General features: G+C 62.3%; 1 protein-coding gene across 3 annotated transcripts in view; it reads left to right on the forward strand.

Annotated features, from left to right (window-relative positions):
* Window positions 1–24463, forward strand: part of Shank2 (SH3 and multiple ankyrin repeat domains 2) — a 198270-nt gene that overhangs the window by 153637 nt on the left and 20170 nt on the right. For 2 of the 3 annotated variants that reach the window (XM_077797377.1, XM_077797378.1), the window contains exons 8-9: window positions 21871–22006; window positions 22889–22969. In XM_077797377.1, coding sequence (XP_077653503.1) covers window positions 21871–22006; window positions 22889–22969 — 217 coding nt within the window. Of the gene's footprint in view, window positions 1–21870; window positions 22007–22888; window positions 22970–24369; window positions 24391–24463 lie in introns of all 3 variants that reach the window. The other variant, XM_026414152.2, reaches the window with a different exon arrangement.

A 24463-nucleotide genomic window follows, 5' to 3' on the forward strand; every position in this document is an offset into this window, starting at 1 on the left:
CCACTGGCCACGCCTGGCAGCACACTGGGCATCCACGCATGTCCTCCTCAGCAAGGATGGTGGAGTGGCCCCGGGGACCAGGCCAGGCCAGCTCTGAGGAATCCACTGCCAGCCACGCTGCCCGCAGCCCCCGGCCTTCTGGGGCATTCTGCCCGGCTGGCAGGGAGACAGACGGGACCCTCCAGTTCTAGGTGCTTGACCCCCATAAGCTGGTGACAGGCAAAGCTTCCTTGGGTGCCATCGAGCACAGACTTGGGCCCAGGGGCCTGACAAAGCTGTGATGATCAACGGTCACGGGACCAGGCGTCCCCTTGGCAGAGGGGCGCTCCTTGGGAGAGTTCGGCTCACACTTCCATGCCGGCTCTTCTGGGGTCCCTGGAGGCTGCTCCCCGAGGTGGGTCCTCCCACGCAGAGCGGAGGGAGGCGCCTGGGCCACCCCAGGCCGTTCCTCCTGCTCGCGGTTGGCCCCTGTGGCGAGTGCAAAGGGAGCAAGAGGTGAGAGAGGGCAGAGCAGAGGCCCCGCGCACGGCTCCTGCCAGGGGCCACCGAGAGGGAGGTGGGGGCGGGGGGGACCCCAGCACAGACCTGCCTGCTCTCAGTGCAGCGTGCACAGTGGTCAGCAGGCGGAAGGCCCAGGAGGAGCCGGGGCCAGGGTTCCGGCTAAGCTGAGCAGAGGGGTCCTGGCCGGTGGGGGATGAGGAGCGGTGCGCATTCTTTAGCCACTCGACTTCCAAGGAGGGCACAGGGCCTGGTCAAGCCAAGAGTGGCCACCACCACCTGGTGAGCACAGGGCTGGACAAGGCAGACGCCACCCCCGAGGGGGGCTAGCATGCTGGCAAAGCCAGGGCCACAGGGAGGTGAGCCCTGTGTGGAGGCCAGGGAGGCCAGCAGCTGCAGAGGCCAGAGAGCAGATGCTCACCACTGTGGCCTGGCCAGCCTCGGCAGAGGGGAGGACCCCAGGATGCAGGGCAGGCATTTTTCAGGACCCCGGCCACCAAGGTAGGGATCTGGACGGGGACGGCTGCGGGGAGACCAAAAATAAACATTAGTCCTCATCTCCATCCCCCAGAACCCAAGGCCTTGGACCTTGCTGTCCCTCGGGGAAGGCCCTCAACCAAGTCAGGAAGGGACAGGTGGCCCAACCTCAGTGAGCAGAGGGTGGGGACATGTGTCCCCACCTGGCCTGGCTCCCGGGGCGTGGAGGGGCTGGAGGCCAGGTCCATCACTAGTGGCCAGTGACTGAGCCAGTGACCTAGCCACACCATCTTGAAGGGCCGAGGGTCCCCAGAGAGGATGAGTTCGATGGGGACCCCCAGTGGAGTGCAGAGTGCTGCGCCGTGGCGGGCTGTGGCGTGTGCAGGGAGACAAAAGGAAGGGGATCTTGAAGGTGACAGGAGGGGCTCGTGTGAGCTGTCCTGGATACAGTGGCCCCCTCACATCCAGCTGACCGGAGCTACTGTCACTTGGGTCTCGTGTCTCCAAGGCCCGAGTGCTGAAGGCCTGGTCCAGCCACTCGCAGAGGGATTGGGGGGACTTAGAGGGAGCCAGGCATGGGCGTGTCCTTGAAGGGGCCCGTGGACCCCACCATGGTGTGCCGCCTCTCCACAGGCCCAAAGCCGCAGGCCCAGACCTCTGAAACCGTGAGCCAGAGTGACCCTTCCCGCCTCCCAGTTGACTGTCTCAGGCATTGTGTCACAGCAGAGGGACACTGGCTCACACGGGGGCCACGGGGGTCAGCTCGGCCCAGGGAGCTCCCGCCTGCCTCCCCAGCTCGGGGGGCAGCTGACCCTCAGTGTGTGGCCGCCTCTCTCCACCACCTGGTCCTCGTGGGCTCCCGTGGGCCTCCTCTACCCCAGGAAAATGTCCATCTGGGTACAGAACGCGGCAGGCCAGGGCGTCTCAGGTCGCTGCCTCCACTTGCAGGTATTTGCAAGTTAAGCCGCCCCGCCCCCTCCCGGCTCCAGGAGGCAGGCCTGGGTCCTCGCTGACCGCAGCCTGGGCGCCTCCTTCCTCAGTTTCCCAGGCCTGGACTCAGTGGGCTGCCAGGGAGGGATTCTGGGAGGCTCGGGCAGGTGCACCGCAGGGCTTGGAGGTTTGGGTGGACAGAAGCCCTGGCGCCTGCGACCGTCCTCCGCCTGGCCCCTGGGACCACCCGGCTCTCTTCCCCTCCCTGGTCCCTCTCGTGTCCATTCAGCTGTCACCTTGTCTGCCCTGGGACTTGTCCCCTTCCTCCCACCACCCACAGGACCGTCCACGCTCTCCACCCGGCTCCAGGCCCAGCATGGCTCTGCCGTGCACCAGTCCCCTGGGCACTCGCTGCCTGTGCCTGAGTTTCCCCCACTGTGCAGCTGGCTGCCCTCACCCTGAGCCTCGCCTTCCACCCTCCTCCCAGCCAGGCCACCCTGTGGGTCTCCGTGGTCTCCATCCCCTCCTCTGGCTGCTGACCCCCAGTGCGCCTTGGCTGCACACCCCGGCTGCCAACCAGGTCCCAGGCCGTGAGCCGTCCCCTCCTGCTGGACTCACGCTGCGGCTGACTTTGGCGTGATATGCCGTGCTCAGGTGTGCACAGACGCCTTGGCTAGTAGCACCTGTTCCCTACTGGTCCTGGCAGGCAGGTATCCCCTCCTGGCCAGCCTCCCTGAAAAGCTGGGGTTTATTGGCAATTGATCCCTCTGTGCTGGATAACAAGTTCATCAATTGGGGCCTGGCTTCCACTTTAAAAATAACCTAAGTAGGGCTGGGGATGTGGCTCAAGCGGTAGCGCGCTCGCCTGGCATGCGTGCGGCCCGGGTTCGATCCTCAGCACCACATACCAACAAAGATGTTGTGTCCGCCGAGAACTAAAAAATAAATATTAAAAATTCTCTCTCTCTCTCTCTCTCTCTCTCTCTCTCTCTCTCTCTCTCTCTCCTCTCTCACTCTCTCTTTAAATAAATAAATAAATAAAAATCAAATTTAAAAAAAAAAATAACCTAAGTAAACAGTGACTTTTCAAAAAAAAAAAAAAATCACAGGTTAGTTCATCCTTAAATTCGGAAGATCAAAGGTGAAGGCAGCAGTTCAACAAGTCAAAGATTTAACAGCTGAAACCCCTTGGCTGTTACTTGACTGTCACAGATGGCTGCTGAAGGTCCAGCCTTTGCAATCACATCCCTGGCAAGAAGCCCACAGGAAGTAACAGGTTGGCACCAGAATCAGAAAAGCCACTTTTCACTGGACATTCTCAGCAGCGTGACTGGTGCATCTTGCTGGCTTGAACTGTGTCACGTGGACTCTTGGAGCATTGCTAGCTAGCCCTGTGTCCCTAGCGCTCCAGTGCTCAGGGGTGCCCCTGGGAAGCCGAGGGGACAGGTCAGCCACACTCCAGCCTCATGGGTGCTCCCTTCCCTCTCCTGTGAGGGCCTCCCACATGCCCTGCTCCGGCCTGACCCTGGCCACTCTGCAGGGTACCTCAGGCCTGAGCCTCGGCTCACAGTCCCCAGGAGAGAAACCAGCCCTGGCAGGGCTCCTGTCCACTGTGTCCATCTGGGTCCAAACACCTGGGGTGGGGCTTAGACTGGCTGTCCTGCCCTCAGATGCCCGGGAGGCCGCGGCTCAGCTCCGAGGACACCCGGGCCCCTGCGCCCGCGGCAGGGCCGCCCCAGCCCCCAGAGCGGCCCACACACTGACGCAGCTCGGGCTTAATTTAGACCAAGCCTCGTGCTCAGCTCAGTCCAGCGTCCTGCACGTAAAGAGGGAAGCACAGGAGCCCAGCCTGCCTGCCCCTCACAGCTGCCCACTTCCGGCCACGAGGAAAGACTCCGCGTGAGGCAGCGGGGCCAAGGGGGCTCCCGCTGACCCCTAGCAGGTGGGGGTGTGCTGAGCCAGGGCCAGGCGGTGGGCTGGCCTGCAGGCTGCCCCGGGGCCCCTCTGACGTGCAGCCTTGGTGGGCAGTGTCCACTCTGTCCACACCCCACCCTCGGGTCCCTGGTCAGCACATGGCCCCTGCTCACCTGGGCCTGCCCAGGGCTCCCCTGGCTGGCCACCATCCTGCTGCACGGCGCACCCCACAAAGCACCCGGCACGGGGGACAGAGGGTGGTGGACTAGGGAGGGAGCAAGGGTGATGGTGGACGGCAATGGAGGAGGGCACCTCTCCTGGCGGTGAGCAGGGCCGTGTGCCGCCCCAAAGCCTGTGTGCCTCCCGGTCAGCTCTGACCTGGGCAGGGAGCGAGGGGGCAGCAGGGACCCTGCTCAGATACGGGGCCCCCAACCCGACACTGCTCCCAGCCAGAGGAGCCGTCCACCCGCATCCTGCCCCCACCCTACGCAGGCCCAGCCCAGCTCCCCTTTCTGTGGGGGGCTTTGGTCAGTGGAACCCGGCGGTGCTGGCCTGGTGGACTTGACCTCTCTCTATGGGTCCCGAGTGGCTCCGCGGCCTGAAGCTCACCTCAAGGCGGACAGTAGGGTCAAGGCCCTCGCTGGCCAGTGTTCTTGGGAATGTCTGGGGGTCGCCAGGACCGTTGGGCTGCAGGTGACTGTGACTTATAGGAAGGGACACTTTCCCAAAGCAGAGCTGCCTCTTTGTGACCTGGTCATTCCTTGTCCTGTGGACAGCTGCCTGTTCAGGGGAAGAGCGAGTCCGGAGCCGGGTACGGATGGCGGCTGTGGCTCTGCGAATGGGCCTTGCAGCTGGCCGACCTCTGGGGTGACTTCCACAGCCCCCGTCACCTCCGTTAAACATACAGACATGGAGAAAATGGCCGAGGACGGGGAGATGCACGTGGCTCAGCTCAGGGTCGCCAAGAGTGGGCGCCGGGTCGCAGGGCGGCGGCGTGGTCAGCAGCCAGGCCGGGGTTCTGAGCAGTTCTGAGCCAGAACAGGGGCACCTGAACCGGAGCCTTGACAGAGGCCTTAGGGACAGGATGGTGGGGGACACGGTGACGCGCCCTCTGCCTTCCGATTCCCGCGTGTTCCTCACCCCACAGGAAGCCCGTCCTGTTGGGTCTCTCCCCCTCCCAGCCCCAGGGACACCGTCTGGACAGGTCCTGGATCCGCCTGGCCCCGTCCCCTCCCCACGCCCTCCATGGCAAGTCAGTCACAGAAGCCGGGAGGCGGTCAGCACGGCGACTCAGACGGCCGACGGCCGTCTCTTGGGCTCGAGCAGGTGCTGGTGGGGGCGAGAATCCACTCCCGAGCCTTGGGTCACGCGACCCCCGTGTCCCGGGTTGGGTACAATGTGTGGGGTACAAAGTACAGAGAGCAGTACAGGATAGGACCCAGGGACAGCCGGTGACAGTGTCTTACAGAAGGCAGCCATCGAGGCTCGGGGGCCCCTCTTGCCCTCGGTGGTCCTCTCACTCGCCACATCTCATTCCTCGATCGGGGCCGTGGCCGCCCGTCACTGTGGCCTGCACGCTGGCTGACGGCGATGATCAGCTCACACCACGACACAGTGTCCCACTGCTGTCCACACCTGTGTGGAGGCCCGTGGGGGGCTGCGGGTCGCAGGTCTGGGGAGCCCCCCAGCTGCCGTGGCTCTTCCTGGCTGGCGAACGCAGGGGCCTCCTCCAGGGAGACGCAGCAGACCCGCCGTCCTGCCCACAGACTCGGGCCTCTCCGGCAGGCCACTCTGCCAGCTGAGGAGACCTGGTGCAGGCGGGAAGAGGCCCCTGGGCAGCCGCGGGGGCCGGCACCACCCCCAGCGCCTGCGGTGAGCAGCCCACACAGCTGTGCAGGGCAGCCCTGCTACCAGCAACCGGAAGTGGTCCATTGGCACGGGGCCCTGCCCAGTGCAGCTGGCACTCCTGAGAGCAGGCGCCCCGCACGAGTGTCCCTTCTCTCTCCTTGGGCAGACCCACTTCGCCCCCGCCCAGGCGCCCTGTGGAGGAGACGCTCCACCCGCCAGAGGACGGGAGCACGGGGCCTGGTGAGCCGCAGGTGCCTGGGCCTTGCTGGCAGCTCCGTGGGGGCTCCAAGGCCGACCCCGGGCCCAACCCTGTACCCAGAGCTGGGGGCGGGAGGGCCACAGGCCCCTGCAGCTCTGCGTGGACCCCGTCTCAACCTCAGGAGCTGCCAGCTAGTGATGGAGGACGAGTGGCGGCCAGCCGCCATGGGACAGGCAGAGCGCAGGACTTCCTCAGGCCCCCGGGGTGTGCTGCCCCCTTCCTGCAGCCCAGAGCAGGACAGCAAAGTGCCCAGCCCATGGCGGGGAAGGGGTGCTCCCCCGGGACTTAGCCCATGTGTGTCCTGGACAGTCCTGACCCTCCCCCCTTTCAAGGGCAGTGTCCATGCACAGGTGGTCATTCTGAGCACGGCAGGAGGACCACCACCCGCCTGTGAGGCGTTCCTCCCAGCCTGGGCAGGCCTGGAAGGCCCACTGTGGCCCCGAATGCCCAGGCTGCTGTTAGGGGGCAGCCAGGCTCCTGGGCAGCCACATTTGAGTGCACAGCCCAGGGGCACTGGGCATCCACCAAGAACAGCCGTCGCCACTGCCCACTTCCAGGACCTGGCCGGGGGCCGGGGCAGTGTGGGAGGGTCCAGGTGTGTGTGGAGGCCCCAGGGTGGGCCCCGTGCAGGACCTGGGCAGCTCTCCACCCAGGTGGCCCAGTGCAGCGGAGCTCTGCTGCCCACCAGGGTGCCTAGCGCCTGTGGGGGCCTCCCTGCTCCAGAGGTGCCCAAGCCTCTCCTCTGCCGTCCCCCTCGGCCTCCTCCCTCCCTGCCCTGTGACTGGCTATGGGGGGAGCCCTGGCACACGACGTACCTGGCCTTCCACTGCCGTCCAGTGCATCCCAGGGCTGGGAGGTGACGTTCTGGCCGGGTCTGGGCCACTGAGGGGCCACAGACACAGGCTCTTGGCCTCCACTGTCCTGACCCTCCTCCTGATGCCCCTGAAGCCACTGTCCCTGTGCCCACATCCAGAGGGGCTGCTTCCTCAGGCAGCCCGGCCACTGCAGGAGGGACCATGATGGCCTTGCTGGGTTGTCCAAGGGCCTGCAATGTCCTGTCCCTCGACAGGCCACGTGAATGTCTCTGGGGCCCCAAAGACTGGCCATGTCTCTGCTCCTTTCCCGACGGCGGAGGGGAGGCCCCTCGCAGTCCTTTCTGGGTGGTGGCCTCCCTGGGGTCCGAGCAGGGCGAGGACAACGCACAGGAACTGCAGTCCCTTCAGGACGCACCATGGGACTGGCTCTCCCGTCAGGTGGCCACAGGGAGCCAGAGTCGCGAAGGCGTTTCCAGAAGGCCAAGGGGAGCCCTGTGGAGTGTCCGGCCCTGAGGGGAAGTGACGGTCACCCCGCCCAGGGCCTGCCCCAGCCCAGCTCGGAACCAGCCTGAGTCGGGCCAGGACCAGAGGAGGAAAGCAGGGCAGGGGTGCGGGCGCTGGCCAGCTGCTTGGGAGGCCTCCTGCCGGCTCTCAGAGAGGAGAGGCCCAGGCTCTGGGTCACCCTCCTGGGGAAGGGGCCAGAGCCCAGCTAAGCCCTGAGGCCCCCCGCCCCAGCCAGAAGGACCCCCAACGGCCAGCGCTGCTGCATCCCCCACGTCGCGCTCAGCATCCCCCCCTGCCAAGACCCCTGGGGGGCAGGTGGCCGTGGGCACCCCTTCCTCGTCTTCGTGGCCTCCTCAGTGTCCACCTCCACGCTGTCCCGAGGCAGGGCTGCTCCGGTTTCCCCATGGGAGAGAGGAGATGTCCCCTCTGTACATGGGGGGGCACCAGCCACCTCTTCGTGGAGTCCTTGTGGGGACTCAGTGACCACCGTGAGGTCCTTGGCACAGGGACAACCATGGCAGGGGCCCAGCTCCTGCTGGCCCTTGACGTCGCGTGGCCAGGCCCTCCAGCTTCCTGGGTGCCACCCTGGGCCTAGCCCTCCCCCGGCCTCACGCGCCACCCAGCGCAGCCATCCTCAGCAGGCAGAGCGCTGGCCGGCCGTGTTCCCGCCACTGTGACAGAGAACCTGGGGACAGGGGAGGCCCCCTGCTCTGGCCTGGGCAAGGTGGGCGTCGCGGCAGGAACGTGTGGTGGGGGAAGCTGTCCCCTCATGGCAGCCGGGAGCCGAGAGAGGGAAAGGCCAGGTCCCAAGATGCCCTGAGGCCAGCCGCAGCGCCCAGCAGCACCAGGGGGGACCAGTCCTGCACACTGAAGATCCAAGTCATGACGGACAGGAGGCGGCACGGCTTCCGGCAGTGAGGGACAGGTTCCCTGACAGTCACCCCGGCTCTCCGGGGCAGCCTCTGTGTGACACTCCTCTGTGCCTGGGTCTGAAACGACAGGGCCGAGGCAGCGGCCGAGGGACCATCTGCACATGCCCCGCAGGACGAGAGGCTGCCGTGGGGGGCTGCCAGGCCACCGCACAGGAGCAGGGACGCTGCTCCAGGGCGAGGGTGGCCTCTGAGGAGGGTGAGCCCCGGGCTGGGCGGGCTCCGGTGGGTGCTGGTCTCAGGCGGCCCTGTGTCTGGGGAGAGGAGCGGGACTTGCTCCTGTCTGCACACAGCCCTGACCCAGGGCTCAGCCTGGCGCCCCAGCCCCTGAGTTTGCCTTGGTCTGCAAGAAAGCTGCTGGGGGGTGCCAGGAGCGCCAGCCCCGTAACCAGGCCCAGGCCAGGCTGCACGCTGAGGTGTGAGGACAGGCTCCTGAGGCCCCGAGGGACAGGCCAGCCTGAGCAAGCCCAGGGACACGTCTGGTACTGTGTGCATGCCTTGCTGCAGGAACAGAGAGAACGGCCACCCCTCTGGCCTGTGCCGGGGCTGCAGGTGCCCCAGCCCACAGCTCAAGCCTTCCAGCCCTGGGGGGGCTTCTTCAGGGTGTGGCCTGAAGCAGGCCTGCAGGGAGGTGCCTGAGTGAAGGGGCCATCTGTGGTGGCTCGTTGATAGGGCAACAGTAGTCACCCAGTGAGGAGCCGCAGCCTCAGGCCAGCACTGCCGGGTGGCTGCTGAGGCCCAGGCCTCAGGACTCTCCCTGGCCACTCACCACCCCCACAGCCGTGACCTCTAGGGCCTGCAGGGCGGGGCTGAGGGCAGCCGGAGATGTCGGTGTGAGCAGGTGGCCGCCAGCTGTGGCCAAGGCTGGGCGAGGCCCTAAGTGGAGCTGGTGGCCCTGGGCTTCAGAGGCCCCCAGGCCGGCAGAGAGAGGCTCCCGACAGCTTTCTCACCAAACCAGGCTTTGAATAAACCTCGACGGGAGACGAGCCAAGACTCAAATCTGGCCCCGTCCTGTACAAGGGAGGCCGGAAGGGAGCCTGCCTGGGGAGGACCCAGCCCCGGCCACCACCCAGGGCACTGCCCATTGGTGACTTTCCATGAGTGCCCTCGGGAGGTTTGATGAGAGCTGCGTGGTCAGGAGGCTGGGGAGAGAGGACGGCTCCAGCCAGGCTTGGCTGCGCAGAGAGCCCCATCCCAAAAGGAGATGTAAGGCCAGGACGCAGCTCAGTGGTAGCCCGCGTGCCCAGAGGCACAGGCCTGGCTCCGTCCCCAGCACCTCCAAAGAAAAGAGCTCTAGCCTGAGCCTCCCCAGAGCCCCAAGACAGCAGGGAGCCGTCTCTGAGGAGGCCCAGGCTGCAGAGGCAGCACCAAACAGAGGCCGCGGCAGCACGGACCCTTGCGGGCAGGCCTGGGAGGCTCGCGGAGTCAGGTGCCCCGAGGGAAGGCAGCTGAGCCAGGCGCCATGGCTGTCGGGAACCCAGGCCAGAAGCACTAGAGCCAGCAGCCCACGCAGGCCACGGAACCTCGAGACCACCGAGGGAATCCGGAGGGCGTGCTTCACGTGGCCGCTCTGATGAGCTGTTTGTGAGATCCGCCAGCAGGAGCCCGGCTGGGTGCCCAGGCTCAGCCTCGGGGAGGGCACGTGGCAGCAGTCAGGGGAGCAGCCTCCCAGGGCTGTGTCTCCGTCTCCAGGATGTGTCGTTACGTGGGAAGGCGAGCGAGAGGGAGTGTGACCAGCAGCTGCTTGGTCACAGGGAGGCGGGGGGGGGGCCATGTAGGCATGTTCACACACCACGGCACACACGTGTCATGCACACATAAATATTTGGTGCTTTCTTCTTTTTAATGTAAGAATAATCCTACAAAAACGACTTGCTCACTGTTCCCTGGGGTGAGCGAGGTGTACAAGAAGAGAAGTCCCCTCATGGCAGCCGGGAGCCCAGAGAGAGGACAAACTGGTTTTTAGATTTGATTTCGAAACTGGGTAAATATTTCATGTAATTCCAAAATGCAGTTAATCAAAACCATTTTTAAATCTCTAAAATCCAAAACAAAATAATATAGAGGAATACAACCGCAGACGGAATCAATGGCACTTGATGGAGAGATCGTTCCTGGGGACAATTTGTGTGTCGCTGCAGATCACAGGGACGCCGGCTGTCTCAGCTCATCGTGTTCGAGGGACGTTGAAGCTGAGCTGGGAGCTCATGACAGGCCGGGCCAGACATGCAGCCATCAGGAACCTAGATTCTCAGCCAAGAGAAAGAGCCCCCCGTGTGCAGCCCCGGCCACGCTGAGCGGCTGACATGCAGTGCAGCTAGCGAAGGGCCTGGAGGGTGTGTCGCACACAGAGCCAGGGCCACAGGAAGGTCCCAGGAAGTGAGGCGCAGAGGCTGCCCCGACTGGAGCGTGTGAAAGAACAGGGGCGGGCCGGGGTCCCCATCCCTAACCCCAAGCCCAGAATGACCCCTGGTGTGAAACCCCAGACCTTGTTGTGGGAAGCAGACGGGTGGAGAAGCAGCACCAGCCCTGGGGGGCAGGAGACCCGGGCCCCAGAACAGAGCCACACCCCGAGCCTGACCCCAGTGCCTCACCACACTCCTAGGTCACTGGTGTCACTACCCTTGGGGCTTTCTTCCTCTTTAAAAAACATTTCCTGATCCTCGTGGTGAGGGCCTGTGCGGGGTCCCCAACATGAAGCGCCTCACAGAAACGGGAAGGAGGGCCCTGTTCCCAGGCGTCTCTTCAATCCCGAGTGTGTCTAGACGTCAGCGGGGCAGCCAGACCCGGGGGCAGTTACCTACAACCCCAGAGGCAGGCCCTGGCTGGCTGCTCCCTGGAGCCGCCGAGATCTGATACCAAGTGCCGCGTGGGCCCCCGGGCCACTGCTGCCACTGATGCTGCTGCTGCTTTCACTTTTTTTAATTTTATTTTTTGTAACCAGGGATTGAACCCAGGGCCCTCGGCCTGAGCCCCATCCCAGTCCTCTCCTGTATTTTACTTACAGACGGGGTCTCGCTGAGTTGCTTAGGGCCTCTCTAAGTTGCTGAGGCTGGGTTTAAACTTGAGATCCTCCTGCCTCAGCCTCCCGACCACTGGATTACAGGCGGGTGCCACCACACTGGGCCCAGACATTGGCTTTTTGCCGTGACATTTTGATAGTGTCACCTCACAGCCAGTTCTGGTCTGGCATCACAACGTGGTATCACAGCTGGAGCCCCCACACCGTGGGGCGTGGTGAGCACTCACTGGCAGGCCGCGTGCAGGCAGGCGCACGTGGAACATGGGGCGGCTCCCCCTGAGGTTCCCCCACAGGGAAAACATGGCCCTGTCTGGGAAAACCCAGATCCAAAGCACTCCTGGTCCCAGGCACCGCTGGCCAAGACCCGCGGTGGCCTCTGGTGGCCTGGAGCTCCGGGGGAGCTGGGAGCAGCAGTCGGCTCACAGGGCCACCGCGACAGGGGCCAAGCTGCACAGGGGTGCCCCAGGGTGGGCCGCGCACAGCGACTCCCTCCACAGAGCGCAGGAGAGCGGTGAGAGTGGAGGGGCCCGGCGACCAAGGCCACCGGCCACCACCAGAGTCAGGTGACAGCGGGCACCCCATGGTGATGAGAAGGGGCTTCACCGTGGTCCCCCACCAAGCCCACGCCCTGCCTAACCAAGAGGAAACGCAGTCCCCGCTGGAAGTAGTCTACAAAAGACCTGGCCATCGGGGTCACCAGAACCAAAGACCAAGTGTCCGCCCCGCCAAGAGGACCCCGAAGAGATCTGACACCAAGTGCTGAGTAGAGCCCTGAACCTGGGGTCGGGTGGACGTGAGCCTCTCCAGGTGCATGTGGGCCCAGGGGCTGACCGGCGTTGGGGTCACTGACCACCGCACCACAGTCGCGCACAGGAGGTCAGCAGTGGGCGGAGTGGACTGCACCTCCCCAGGGCTCGCAGCGCGGCCTGCTCACACACAAAGGACACTGGTCGCGCTCTGGGACCTAACAGATGAGCTTCCCGACCCCCAGGCTCAGACGGGTGCATCTTGGAGAACTGGCTGCTCTGAAGGGACCCGCTGCCTGACCTGAAAACCCTCTGCCTCCCACACACGGTCCCCACGGGGCGGGGGGCAGTTCTAGAGGTCAGTCTCTCTTCAAAATCGGTTCCGACCGGGGCTGGGGCTGAGTGGCAGCGCTTGACTTGCACGGGCGAGGCCCTGGGTCCGATCCTCAGCACCACATAAGAAAACAAACAAAGAGATGGTGTCCGTGACAACTAACAAAGGACTTTAAAAAGTGCTCCAACCCAGGGCGGGGGAGGACAGAACCAGGCTCCCGCGCGCACGTGGCAGCCCCGGAGAGGAGGGGTCCCAGGGCCCAACGGCCCACACTGGCCAGGCGTCTGGCTGGCGGCACCGGGGCCACTCACAAGTCAGACCACCACAGAGAGACCCAGCCAGACCTCGGGGCTCCCCACGCGGCTGCACAGGGCACGCGGGAGCCGTCACACCTGCCTGGGGCCACGCCCCCACCATGGCTGAGGTGAGCCCAGAGGGCCCAGGGAGGCGGTGACTGCAGGTCCTCCAGCAAGGAGCAGCAGGAGGCAGAGGAAGGGAGCCCAGAGGAGGAGGTGGGCATGCTGGCCAGAGGCAAATGGGGTCTCCGTCAGCCGCCACTCAGATGACCAGCTGTGAATCAGGACACTGTGACGGGCCTGGTGTGAAGGGTCAAGGGCTCTTCTCAGGATGACAGAGGCGCTGTTTGCGTTCGTGAGTGTGCCTTCTAACGAAGACCATGCTGCATCGAGGACACGGGTCATGCCTGCAGTCCCGGGCGGGAGGCTAAGGCCGGAGGATCCAGGTTTAAGGCCAGCCTCAGCAATTTGGCAAGACCCTGTCTCAAAATAAAAAATAAAAAGGGCTGGGAACGTGGCTCAGTGGTGGAGCCCCTGGGTTCAGTGTCTGGACCCAAAAACAACCCCAAAAAAGTGCTGAGCTGCTTCACGTTCCACAGTGAGACCCCCGGGCGATGTTCCACTGGGGCAGGGGGAGGCCCTGGGAACCAGTGGCTTTGGACTTGTGATCCTCCTGCCTCGGCCTCCCAAAATGCAGGCGTCAAGGTGGCCACCACTGTGGCTGTGTTTATTCTCCGAGCAGAAGCTGCTAATGGACCTAGTCCAGCCTGTCCACTTCCTTTGTGGGTTGTGTGCCTGCGCCTGTCCGGATGTCTGGATACTCGGAGTCGCGCAGACCTGCTGCTGCGTGGTCGTCAGGTTTACAGTGCCACGGTTCACTGGGACTCCACTCATTCGTTGATTCTAGGAGAGGCTTCGGGTCTGTGTCTAGGTCCACAGTCGGCAGGGGGCCCAGCTCTTCCTGCTGCGTGTGTCGAAGGCTGTCCTTACCCACAGAGCGGCGCTGCTGTGTCCAAGGGCACGTGGCCATTTCCACGTGGCCTCCTTAGGGTCCTCTGTTCCGTCTCGTTGGTCCAGTGGTTCTCTGCCGGTACCTGGCCTTGATTACTGTCGCCTGACAGCAGGTCTTGGAGTCTTGTGGCCTCAGCTGGGGACTTCCTTCGTATCATGCTTCTTACTTGGGATCTTTTAGCCCAGTCAGTTTCTCGGTTTCACTATCCTGAGAAATACAGCCGCCGTGGAAGTCAGGCTTTTAGAGACGGGGAGGCGGACACCGGTGAATTAACAGGAAAGGGCTGGTGCACAGGAACACGGCGAGGACAAGGGGAGGGCCGGGTGCCACCAAGCCCGTGGGCTGAGGTCAAGGAAGGCGCTGCGACCTGTGCGTGAGCACGCGAGCTCTCCTGCAGGACGTCAGAGGCCCACCCGAGCCCGGGAGTTAAGGACGTCACAGCAGGTGTGAGACCTCTGAGAGGGGACTGAAGGAGAAATCGTTGAGATCTCTGAGAGAGAAGGAAAGGGTGGGAAATGGGGGGGCGCCTTCGAAAACAAAGGACGGCCCCGGAAGGCCTGGGGTGACCGCGAGGAGCCTCAGGGAGAGCAGGAGGCGGGGGCGCCGGAGGAGCAACCGGGGACCCTCTTGGAGCTGAGGGACAGGTTCTCTGGTGACAGCCACACCAGGCTTGGGGGAGCTCCAGGGACCCTGCAGCGTGGGCTGTGACGAGCCAGCAGATCCCACGCGGGAGCCAGGTGACCGCCCTCAGGCCCTCGGGCAGTCCTGGCAGTGAGCGCAGCCTCCAGTGTCCCCGAAGATCGCGTGCGCCTGCTAGGTGTGCCCGCCCCGGGTCCTGCCCTCCTCTTCCCTTCTTTGCGGTTGGCTCCCTTTGGCTCAGGCTCCGCTAGGTGTGGACATCATGTGCCGGTCACGTCCCCCTTCTGGATTTCCTCCTGCCATCGTGAGACGTCACTCTGCTCTTCTGTGCTCCTCCTTCCAAAGGCTCGGTTTGGGCAACTCCAGCGAGGTGGCTGCTCCCGCCATAGCGCGGTCTCCTAGAATGGGCAGCCCAGCGGGGGGTCGCTGATGATCTGTGGTGTGGCCATCGGACACTCTAACCCCCAGGTATATGTCAGTGTCACCCAAAAGGAACACCCTGGACCCCAGCAGCTGTCCCCGCCCCTCACCGCACTCTGTGGCCCTGGTGAACTCTGGGCAGGCTTTCACAGGGACACGTGCCACCGGCACTCTTGGGGACGTGCCAAAGGATCTCTGGGTTGTAGAGTGACCTTGTATTTAAATTGAGAGGAACGCGCCAAAGTGCTGCTCTAGTGGGCGGGAGGGACAGGGTCGGAGCTGACATCCGCCCACCAGGGCCGTCTCCCTTGGTACCCTTTCAGCCCCTCAGGGCTCTGGGAAGTGTGGAGACGGCACCCTCGGTCTTTCTGATCCACCCCGTCTGGTGCTGATCCCTGGAGTCTTACCCACTGACACCTAGTCTAACCCATGCTGTCCAACCACACTTACCCGTCAGTTTCCAGACTGTCTGCTTCTGTCTGCTTTCCCTGCCACCTTGGTTGCTGTCCCAGGCTGCTGTGACCTACCCACGGGCTCTCGCGTGTCCTCCACACCTCCTGGTGCTGGCCTAGGGTCACAAAGGATCCGCACCTGGACACATGGCGTGCCCGCTGTGCCTCTGTCCACCCGCAACTCCCCCAAGACCGTGCTGCTGATCTGCGTCCGTCACGTCTCTTTTGAACTAAGAGGGAAAACAGGCTCCTGTGTCCTCGGGTTCACCAGCTCCGACGGCCCCCCACGACCTGGCCCCACAGACCCCCTCTGCCTGCTCTCTGCTCAAATCTGTTGGCAACAAACAGCTTTGTTTTTTTATCTCCCTATAAAGGTCTTAGCTTTGCCTTCGTTCTCTTAAAATATTTCCACCAGGTACAGAAAGTTCTTTCCTTCCCACATGTTAGGGGTGGCCCACCCACCGTCCTCTGGCCTGCAGAGTTTCAGATGTGAAGTCTGCAAGCACTCGGGGCGCCGTCCTGCAAGCTGGGCCCTCTGTTCTGGCTGCTTGAGGGTCTCCCCCTTGCCTGGGCTCCTAGCAGAACATGGCCCTCTGGGGTTCTTTCCTGGTTGGGATTCACTGTTTTGAATCTATAAATTAATGTTCCTCACCTGCCTGGGAAGTTTTCGCCCAAAATATTTTTTTCTGATTCATTTTCTCCCCTACAACTCTAACTTCCCCCCTTCTAGGGCTCTACCCCTATGTTACCCTTTGATATCGCCCCCTAAGTCATAAGAATCTGTTCACACTTTTAAAAACCTGTTCTCTCGTCTTCAGAGTGGACAAGTTCTGTTGTTGGATCACTGGCTCCTAACTCTGTCATATCTATTCTGCTTTTAAGCCCATCCAGAGCATTTTTTAAATTTCAGATATTTCTTACTTTTAATGCTTTCAGCTAGTTCTTTCCATTTTATTTCTCAAAATTCCCTATCTTTTATTCATTATAAGTATATTCTCCTTTATGTAATTTAGTATTGTGATAGTAGCTGGTTCTAAAGTCCTCATCTGATAATTGTAACTTCGGGGGCATCGCTGAGTTTATGAAGTTTGAACTGTATCTGAAAATTGTGAATGCTGTGCCGCAGCCACTCTGGGTTCTGTCCATGTTTTTGCTGTGACTGATCATTGGCTTGGTTAGCCCCTGTGTGGCCTGCAGGGGCAGCTCAGCTTCCACACAGGTGCGTGGCCTCACTGCAGTGGCTGATGTCTGGGTCAGCCTGTGCCCACACAGTTGACACTCCCTGGAGACCTGGGGGTGCACACAGAACATGGGGCCACATTTCTGCCCTCTCTGCTGGGAGTCTCCCCTGGCTTTGCCAGCTGTGGCCGCCCTGGGTTCTGCCCTGATTTTCCACACTATCACACTGCACTGCTCTGTCGGAGCTGCCGTCTCTCCTACCACACTGGCCCCGAACTTACAGGTTTCAACTCCACATAAAATCCACCTACCTCTTTTTGGCCTCCAAAGCCTTTAGATGATGGCTTTCCTTGAGGGTTTAGGTTGGGGATTGTATTTTGTCTAGACTTTATAAGTGTCACCTACATAATTCATCTTAGGAGCTGACTTTACCTATCCTCCAACCTCATAATTTATACCCAGCCAAACTATCAATTAAATATATAAATAAAGCCACATTCAAACAGGCAGTGTGTCCAGAAGTAAGACTTCCAGATTCCTTCCTAAGGAAGTTACTGAAGGGCATCCACACAAGAGAGGAGGTTATAAAACCAATAAACAAGTGCAATGTGGAGTTTGGGGTTCAATATATCCCTCACAAGAAAGCATGAAAGAAATCCCCAGGATGTCAGTAGGAGGACAAGAGGCAGAAACGGTAGGTTCTGGCCATGAAGAGCAAAGCACAGTCCTCAAGAGAGGCTTCTTCAAGCAGACAGACTTGAAATACCAAATGGGTTTGAACATGTTGAAGAGATTTACATAATTAAGGAAGTGTTTGGATTTGAATTACTGTTAAGTACATAGAAAATTAAATCAATAAAAAAAATCATTTTGCTCCAGGGGAAAAATGTACAGGAAAAAAACAAAGTAATCACAGTTAACTCTATGGCTTAACTATGAATAGATATTGCATAGTCATGAAGCAGATCCTGAGCGTTGGTCTACTTAAAATTCTGGTGTATCTGGAGAGTGGTGTGTGGGGAACGGCGGGGGACAAGGGAGGGAGCCAGGCAGGCAGCTCTCAGCTGGGGGTGCCTCTGACCTCCCCTGGAGTGCCTGGCGCTGTTCACAAGCAGGGTAGAGGCTCTGGCTCAGACATCTGTCCACGGGGTGGGGCTTCCTATCCTGGGGTGAGTGTGACGGGGTCCCCACAGTGTGCTCTGTGGTCTGTGCCATGACAGTGAAATCTAGGTTGCATCTCAGGTGCAGGGGTAGCCGTTGGCATCTAGTGGGTAGAATTCCGGGACATTGCTAAACGTCCTACAGTGCACACCCACCACAAAGAACAGGCCCAAAGTACAGTACTGCCACTGTTGAGCAATCGCAAGCTAAGTCATCGTTTTCCAAAGCCAGGAGCCAGCAGAGAAGAGCTAAAGCGTAAATACCATAGCAACAACAGACAGGCACTTCAAGACGGGGAGACGCAGAATCGGCCGAGGAGAGGGCCTCTGCCACCACCACCCTGGAGCAGTGTTAGTCTCTTGGCCTGGAGGGAGTGTGCACAGCTCTGATATTCTGAACAGCGGCACGTGGGAGCATTACTGATGAGGAAGGCCTGGCTCCGCCTTGATCCCTGACTGGCTGAACGCCCTGGGGCTTGGGGTCCTGGACCTGGCTGTGGGATTCACTCCCTGTCTGTGTGGGGATAACACATGGAGAGGCACATTGCTCTCTCTGGCTTTTCACTGGGCCTGGGACTTGTGAGGCGGGAACTCCAGGAGCCTCAGGGCTTCCCGGAGCCTGGTGTGGGTGCAGCAACTCCCCCTGGTGGCAGCACGCCAGAATTGAAGGTCCAGGATTTTGAGGGGCATCAAACCCGTGAGTTCAGGATGCCAAGCGGGCAGGTGAGGCACCAGCAGGCCTCCCTACACCGGGGCTCCGTCAGAACATGAGCACTCCGTGGCCTCTGCCTTAAGGACAGGCTGGCTCCGAAGACCCACGGCCAGCTAAGCTGGCTTTGTCCTGTCCACAGGCTGAGAGGCGTGGGACTCAGCTGGTGCCCCTCTGCGCTTGCTGTGGTGGACAGGGACTCCCTGCACAGGTCCTGCAGCATTTCCCACCAGCGAGGCCCAGGTGGCGTGTACTGCAGGCACCGTGTGCCTTCCTCCTGCTCGTCTTTCTTTTTAATTCATCTTTTTAGTCGCAGATGAAGGCAATACCTTTATTAATCTCCCGTGTGCCGAGGCTCAACCCCATGCCTCCCACGTGCAAGGCCAGCGCCCCATGCCCAGCCCCCCCGCCCTGCTCTTCTTGTGGATTGTGTGCCCTTCCAGCCGCAGTGGCCTCGCGTGCCTTGGGCAGGTGCCCCAGAGCCCACCCACGCCAGGGCAAAGCGGCCCTGCACCCGGCTCTGACCGAGGGTGCCTCTCCTCTGGGGAAGATAAGCAAACTCATCTGCTTTCCAGAGCAGGGAGCTCTCCAGACCTGGTGGAGGGGAGAGGACGAAGAGAGACCAAGGTCAGAGCACTGCTGCGGGGTGCTGCCACCCCTGTGTCCCTGCAGCTTGAGAAGCCCATCCCTTTGTCCAGGAAAGGGGCTCGCGTTCCCTGAGGAGGGAATCCAGCCTTGGGGACCACTGCCATGGCTCACCCCCAGCAAGATACCCCTGCACAGGTGGAGGGAGACGGGCACGTGGACGCGGCCAGGCCTCACTGTGGGCACACATCTCCGTAAGGGCCTCTCCAATCTGGGTGGAGTGGGGGTGACCAGTGCCCAAAGGCCCCAGAGCAGGACGGGCAGAAAGCGGGTAGGGCAAGGAGCAGGCGGGCGTGAGCCCGGGCCTCGGGGCAGCAGGAGAGGTGACCCAGGGTCCACACGGGCAGCAAGCTGGGACAGACCCGCTGCTCTCCTGGGATAGACAGGGAAGGTGTGGGAGCCGCCCACTCTGGGCAGGCCCTGTGCCCTGCAGGGTCCCTGGCAGACAGGTGTGCTCCCGGCCCAAGTCGGGGCAGCCATTTCTCCATCGGGGCTTCCTGCCCTGGGGACAGCTTGGTGGCCCACCATGTGCTCTGTGCCTTGTGGCAGAGCCTAAGCCACACCTGGAGGGTGTGGACAGATGGACATTGAGGTGTCCCCACTAGGCCTTGCTGGATGGACAGGCCAGCAGCTCTGGGCGGCTCAGGAGATGGGAGTCCTGGCCCCATGCACTGTGTAAGGCAAGTGTCTGTCACCAGGGCTGCGGGCCGCCTGCAGGCGCCTGAGGGGCTCCCCCCAGGGTCCCCAGACCTCACCTCTGTGTCCATCTGGTGTGTGGGGTTCAGAGGAACTTGTGGGGTAGAGACATGTGGCCGCTGCCTCTGCCACATGCAGAGAGGCCAACGGCAGGCCCCTCACATGTGTTCCTGCTCCCATAGAGGGACAGGCTGTGGGCACAGGGCGAGGTTCCGTGTGATCCTGGCTCTGGATGGTCAGCACTGGGTCAGCTCCGTCACCTGCACGTCTCAAATTGAAATCAACTTCACAAATGTCCCCTGGTCTGGTTGAGACCAGTTACCTGAAGGGTTCCTTTTGTCCCCTTCCAACATCCTGAAAGTGGCTGGGGCTGCCATGTTCTCCTAATACCAGCTCCTCAGGAGCAGGAGGGTCACCAGTTCAAGGCCAGCCTCAGCATCTCAGCAAGACCCTGTCTCAACATAAAAAGAGAAAAGGCTGGGGCTGGGGCTCAGTGGCAGAGCACTCCTGGGCCCCCTGGGCTCCATGGCAGTACCTCCAGAGAATGAGACTCTGTGGAGCCTCCAAAAGCAGCCGGCACCAAGAGAAGGACAGCAGGACCCTGGCTCAGTGGTGGCTGGGTGGCCGGGGTCCAGCGCCCCTCCTGGTGTGGAGGGTGCCTACAGGGTCCCGAGGTGGCCACGCTCATGCCCCTGCTACATGACGGGAGGCTAGGGGCTCTGCAGGGCTACCACTATGTGACAGAGGCTGTTGTCCTGCCCGAGGCCCTAGCAAGGAGCAGCATGCCTGGGACCTGCTGTCCCTGAGCTGCTTCATGGACAGCAGCCTGGCGATGCCCCTGGGTGTTGGCTGGGCGTGGCGGGTGGCCTCCATGTCCTCCTGATGTGGTGCCCCATGCACACCTCCCAGGACACAGGCGTGCCAGCCGGGGGAGGCGGTGACCTTTGGGGCCCCGAGGTCCCGTCACCGCCCATCTGCACAGGCCTTCAGCACAGGTGCGAGTCCCTGAGCTGCAGGAGAGGCCACTGTTAGCATCTCGTCCCTTTGTCCTCCCCTGAGGGTGGCATCTGTCCCTGACCTTCAGAGGGAAGGGTCCCCAACCCACTGACCTCCCAGACCCAGGAGTGAGTGTCTGCTTCCTCAACAGCCAAGGTCACTCCAGGGCAACGTCCCACCACAGACACTTGGAGAGAAACTCCGGGGAACCAGAGTTCTAGAGAATCAGCTTGGGGCCGTGAGGGTCAGCGGGTGTCATGGGGGCTGCAGGATGGCTAGAGATGGCAGAATGGTCCTCGGGACCTCTCCTCTGCACAGCTTAGTTCAGTGGCGCCCAGTGTTCCTTCCTCCCATCTGGCTCTCAACTCCCCATGAGAACAGAAGCTCTGTGTGCAGGGATATGGCCAGCTGGGTTAGCCCTGGCCTCCCGGCTCTCAGTGGTCACTCATGACCAAAGTACTGGGTGGATGAGTGAATGATCAAGACTCCCAGGCGGGAGTCCCTGTGGACGGGCTGAGTGGAGGGAACCCCAGGAGCAGGAGGTGCCCGAGGTGGCCGCTGCGCCTGCCCTCAGCCAGCTCTCTATCGCCCACTCCAGCTTCTCTCCTCCTGCATCAGCTGGGTTCCTTGTTCGACTCTTAGCAAGTCCAGTGGTGGCTGGCGGTCACCAAGGGACAGGTGTCAGTACTTCTGCATGTAAATGGTCTTAAACTTGATCCTGCAAGTCTGACCCTCCTGCTTGTAGCTGGAGATAGCGTAAGGTGGGCACAGGGCAGAGCGCAGGGGTGACAGGTGTGGAGCCTGTTGTCCAGGTGCAGTGTGGTGGCAGGGGCAAGCAGGTGTGTACAGCACTGGACAACTGCCGCTGGACCGTGTGCACAGCAGGCACCAGACACTTGCCCCGTCCACCCCTGTTGGTCTTGTGTCATGCAGGACAGCACACAGGGGCACTGCCCCTCCTCCCCGGGCCAGGGCAGCCCCTCTACTCCTTGAACCTTGTTGATCCCCATTCTGTGCCACCTGAGGCTTCCGGAAAGGGAAAGAGGAGGAGGGGCCATGTCAGGGTCAGCGTGAGAAGCGATTAAGTGCCACAGGTCCCTTTGCTGAGAGGGTGGGCAGCCCGCCCTGGACACGCCTGTTGGGTTCTGCAGGGACCTGCAGGCCATGAGAACTGCCCTAAGCCACAGGAGCGAGCACCGGGCACCCCAGAACCAGCTGTCCCCGGAAGCTGCAGAGGGCCCTGGGCTACAGCCAGGTGACCCCACCACGGGCATTTGTCCCAGTTTCCCCCAAGCACTCTGGCTCCCAGAAGACCGGGCTCCCCGCTGTCCCCGCCCAGCCCCGGCGGCCTTTGCTCCCGCACTCAGGCCAGCTCCCTGTCTTCCTCCAGGTCAACAACGAGAATGTCGTCAAGGTTGGCCACAGGCAGGTGGTGAACATGATCCGCCAGGGAGGGAATCACCTTGTCCTAAAGGTCGTCACGGTGACCAGGAGTCTGGACCCTGAGGACACTGCCAGGAAACAAGGTACATCCCCTGCAGGGCCCTGGAAGGGACGCCCGCTTCAGGTGGATGGGCCTCCCTTCAGCCGAGTGCCTCCAGACCTGGGGGCTGAAACTTGCCCCCACCCCCAGCCATGACATTGACCAGGGTCACCTCCTAGAGTGGAGTGGAACCTGCAGAAGGAGATCAAGCGCAGGCCACTGGTGGAAAGGAGGGGGAGGCCAAGCCATCCTCCTAGCCAGCTCTCCCAGGGACAGCTGCGTGGGACATGGGACACCAAGTCCTGAGACAGCAGGAAGGCTGGGCTGGGGAGAGAATGCCCAGAACTGGAGGAGGGGCCCGGACAGTGGGAGGCCATCCAGCAGGGGAGGGGAAGAGCTCCAGCTGTGTACCGGGAGGACAGAGCCAGCTCCTCCCAAACCCCGTCAGCTGGAGCAAGGGACCTGTGTCCCCACTGGGACAGGGTGGGTGTGGGGCCTGTGCCCAGCCTGGCAGGTGGTGGCTGAGGGCCTACAGCTGCTGCAGCCATCCTGACTGTGCTATGAGTCTCTCGCAGACCCTGGGGGACAGGGCTGTGCCTCCCTTTCTGCAGAGGTTACACCTGTCCTCCCCTCCTGGCCCACAATGCCTCCCGGCCCACAATGCCTCCCGGTCCACCCGAAACACCTGTGAGGTCCTAACCATTGTGGCCCAGAGTCCCTAGGACCGCAGGGCCCTTCCACATGACTCATCCCGGGCCTCACTGACACCTGCCTGGCCTGCCCACCTATCAGCCTTCCCCACAGAACTGCAGGCCCAGGGCCTGGCCCCTGGACAGTGCCATGTCCAGGAGCAAGGAATGGAGAGGTCGGGGGGAGGGGCAGCAGGGCCTGCGGTGCTCACACCTGTCTCCGTCTGCCCATCCAGCTCCCCCACCTCCAAAGCGAGCGCCGACCACAGCCCTCACCCTGCGCTCCAAGTCCATGACCGCAGAGCTGGAGGAGCTGGGTAAGAGCCGCCCCGCCCCGCCCCGCCCAGCCCTGCTGCCCCGCACGCCCACCCCTGCACGGCCCTCTGCTGGCTTGCTTCCCCTGGGGTGACGCGCCCTTCCTGCCCTGCATGCCCTGGCAGCTGCGCCCCTGGCAGCTCCTCGGGAGCCCTGCAGGATGTGGTGACCTTTTCCTTTCTCTAACACGTTCTGTCTGGGATTCTGGGGCCTTTCACTGGTGGACAACGGTAAGTGGCCGCAGGGCCCCCAGAGCAGCACGTCCACAGCAGCACCCTGCTTCTAGGGCACCCCACGGAGCCCCTGCACAGGCAGGAAGGGCCCAGACCAAGGCTGCAGCCCACGGGGACCTGCACAGATGGCACTGCTCACCAGGCTCAGGGCGGCACCTTGGAAAGTCTCCAGGAAGCAGACGCTCTGGCCACTTGTCCCCATCTGGTAGACTGGGAGAGGTGGCGATTAGCCACACAAGCCACGATGACCTATAAACACAGGTGGCCACATGGGCTGCCCAGACACTGCACAATACCTCACAGAGTTACCAGGGAGCCCAGGGACACCTCTGGAAAGAGGGTGGCTCAAAGCCGGAGCAAGGGAGGCAGCAGTGGCAGCAGGAAGGTGGCGGCCAGGGCGGGTCTCATGGGCAGGCGACAGACCTGGGGCAAAAGCGAGCACAACCTCCTTGACATCTTGCCTGGACAGTGCCTGTGACCGATGCCAACCTTCCACGGACACCTCCAGGCCCCCTACCAAAAGCATAAAACAGGCACAGGCGCCCCTTCCCCGACCTTCCCTGGCGGACACCACCCACAGGCTGGGGCGCTCGGCTGCTGTCCTCCTGGGTCCAGGTGTGGAGGCTGGGGCTAGAATCTGAGGCTCAGAGGAGGCTCAGGCTCTTGGGAGAGGCAGCCCTGCTGCAGGGCACGACCCACCCGACCAGAAACCACAGCCCTCCTCTCCTCTGGCCCCGCCTTGACCTCTTGGTCCCTTCAGAACAGCCCATGCATTCCTGTGGGTGCGCGGCAGGAGCCACGGGCATGCATGTGACCCCTGATCTGCTCTGAAAGGAGCCACGGGGCCAGGCCCTCTTCCAAGGGGTCATGTGGGGCTCCCTCCTAGACAGCAGGCAATTGGTCTTTAAAGGGGGCTGCTGGTGGTGTTGGAGCAGGACCTGCGCTGGCCCCAGGTGCCCTCTGCAGGCAGGCCTGCTCCCCAGGCCAGCACGGGGCTGTGTGCAGGGTGCTGGAGGAGGCAGAAGGTGCCTTCCGCGCAGCGGCAGGGGGTGGGTTCCCAGGGAGGAAAGAGCCAGCTCTGAGGGCTGGGGAGAGGACCACCCTGAGCTGGGCGGGGCTTCCTGGGCTGCGTGGCTCAGTGGCTCACGGCCGCCCTTTCTATTTGCAAGCCTCAGTGCGGAAGAAGAAGGGTAAGGGAAGTGCTTGTCTGTGTCCAGTCCCCCGCCATCACACCCCCAAGAGAACCCCTCTGTGGCCTCCTGT

Source organism: Urocitellus parryii, chromosome 4 (assembly GCF_045843805.1).
Source record: "Urocitellus parryii isolate mUroPar1 chromosome 4, mUroPar1.hap1, whole genome shotgun sequence".
Taxonomy (NCBI): Eukaryota; Metazoa; Chordata; class Mammalia; order Rodentia; family Sciuridae; genus Urocitellus; species Urocitellus parryii.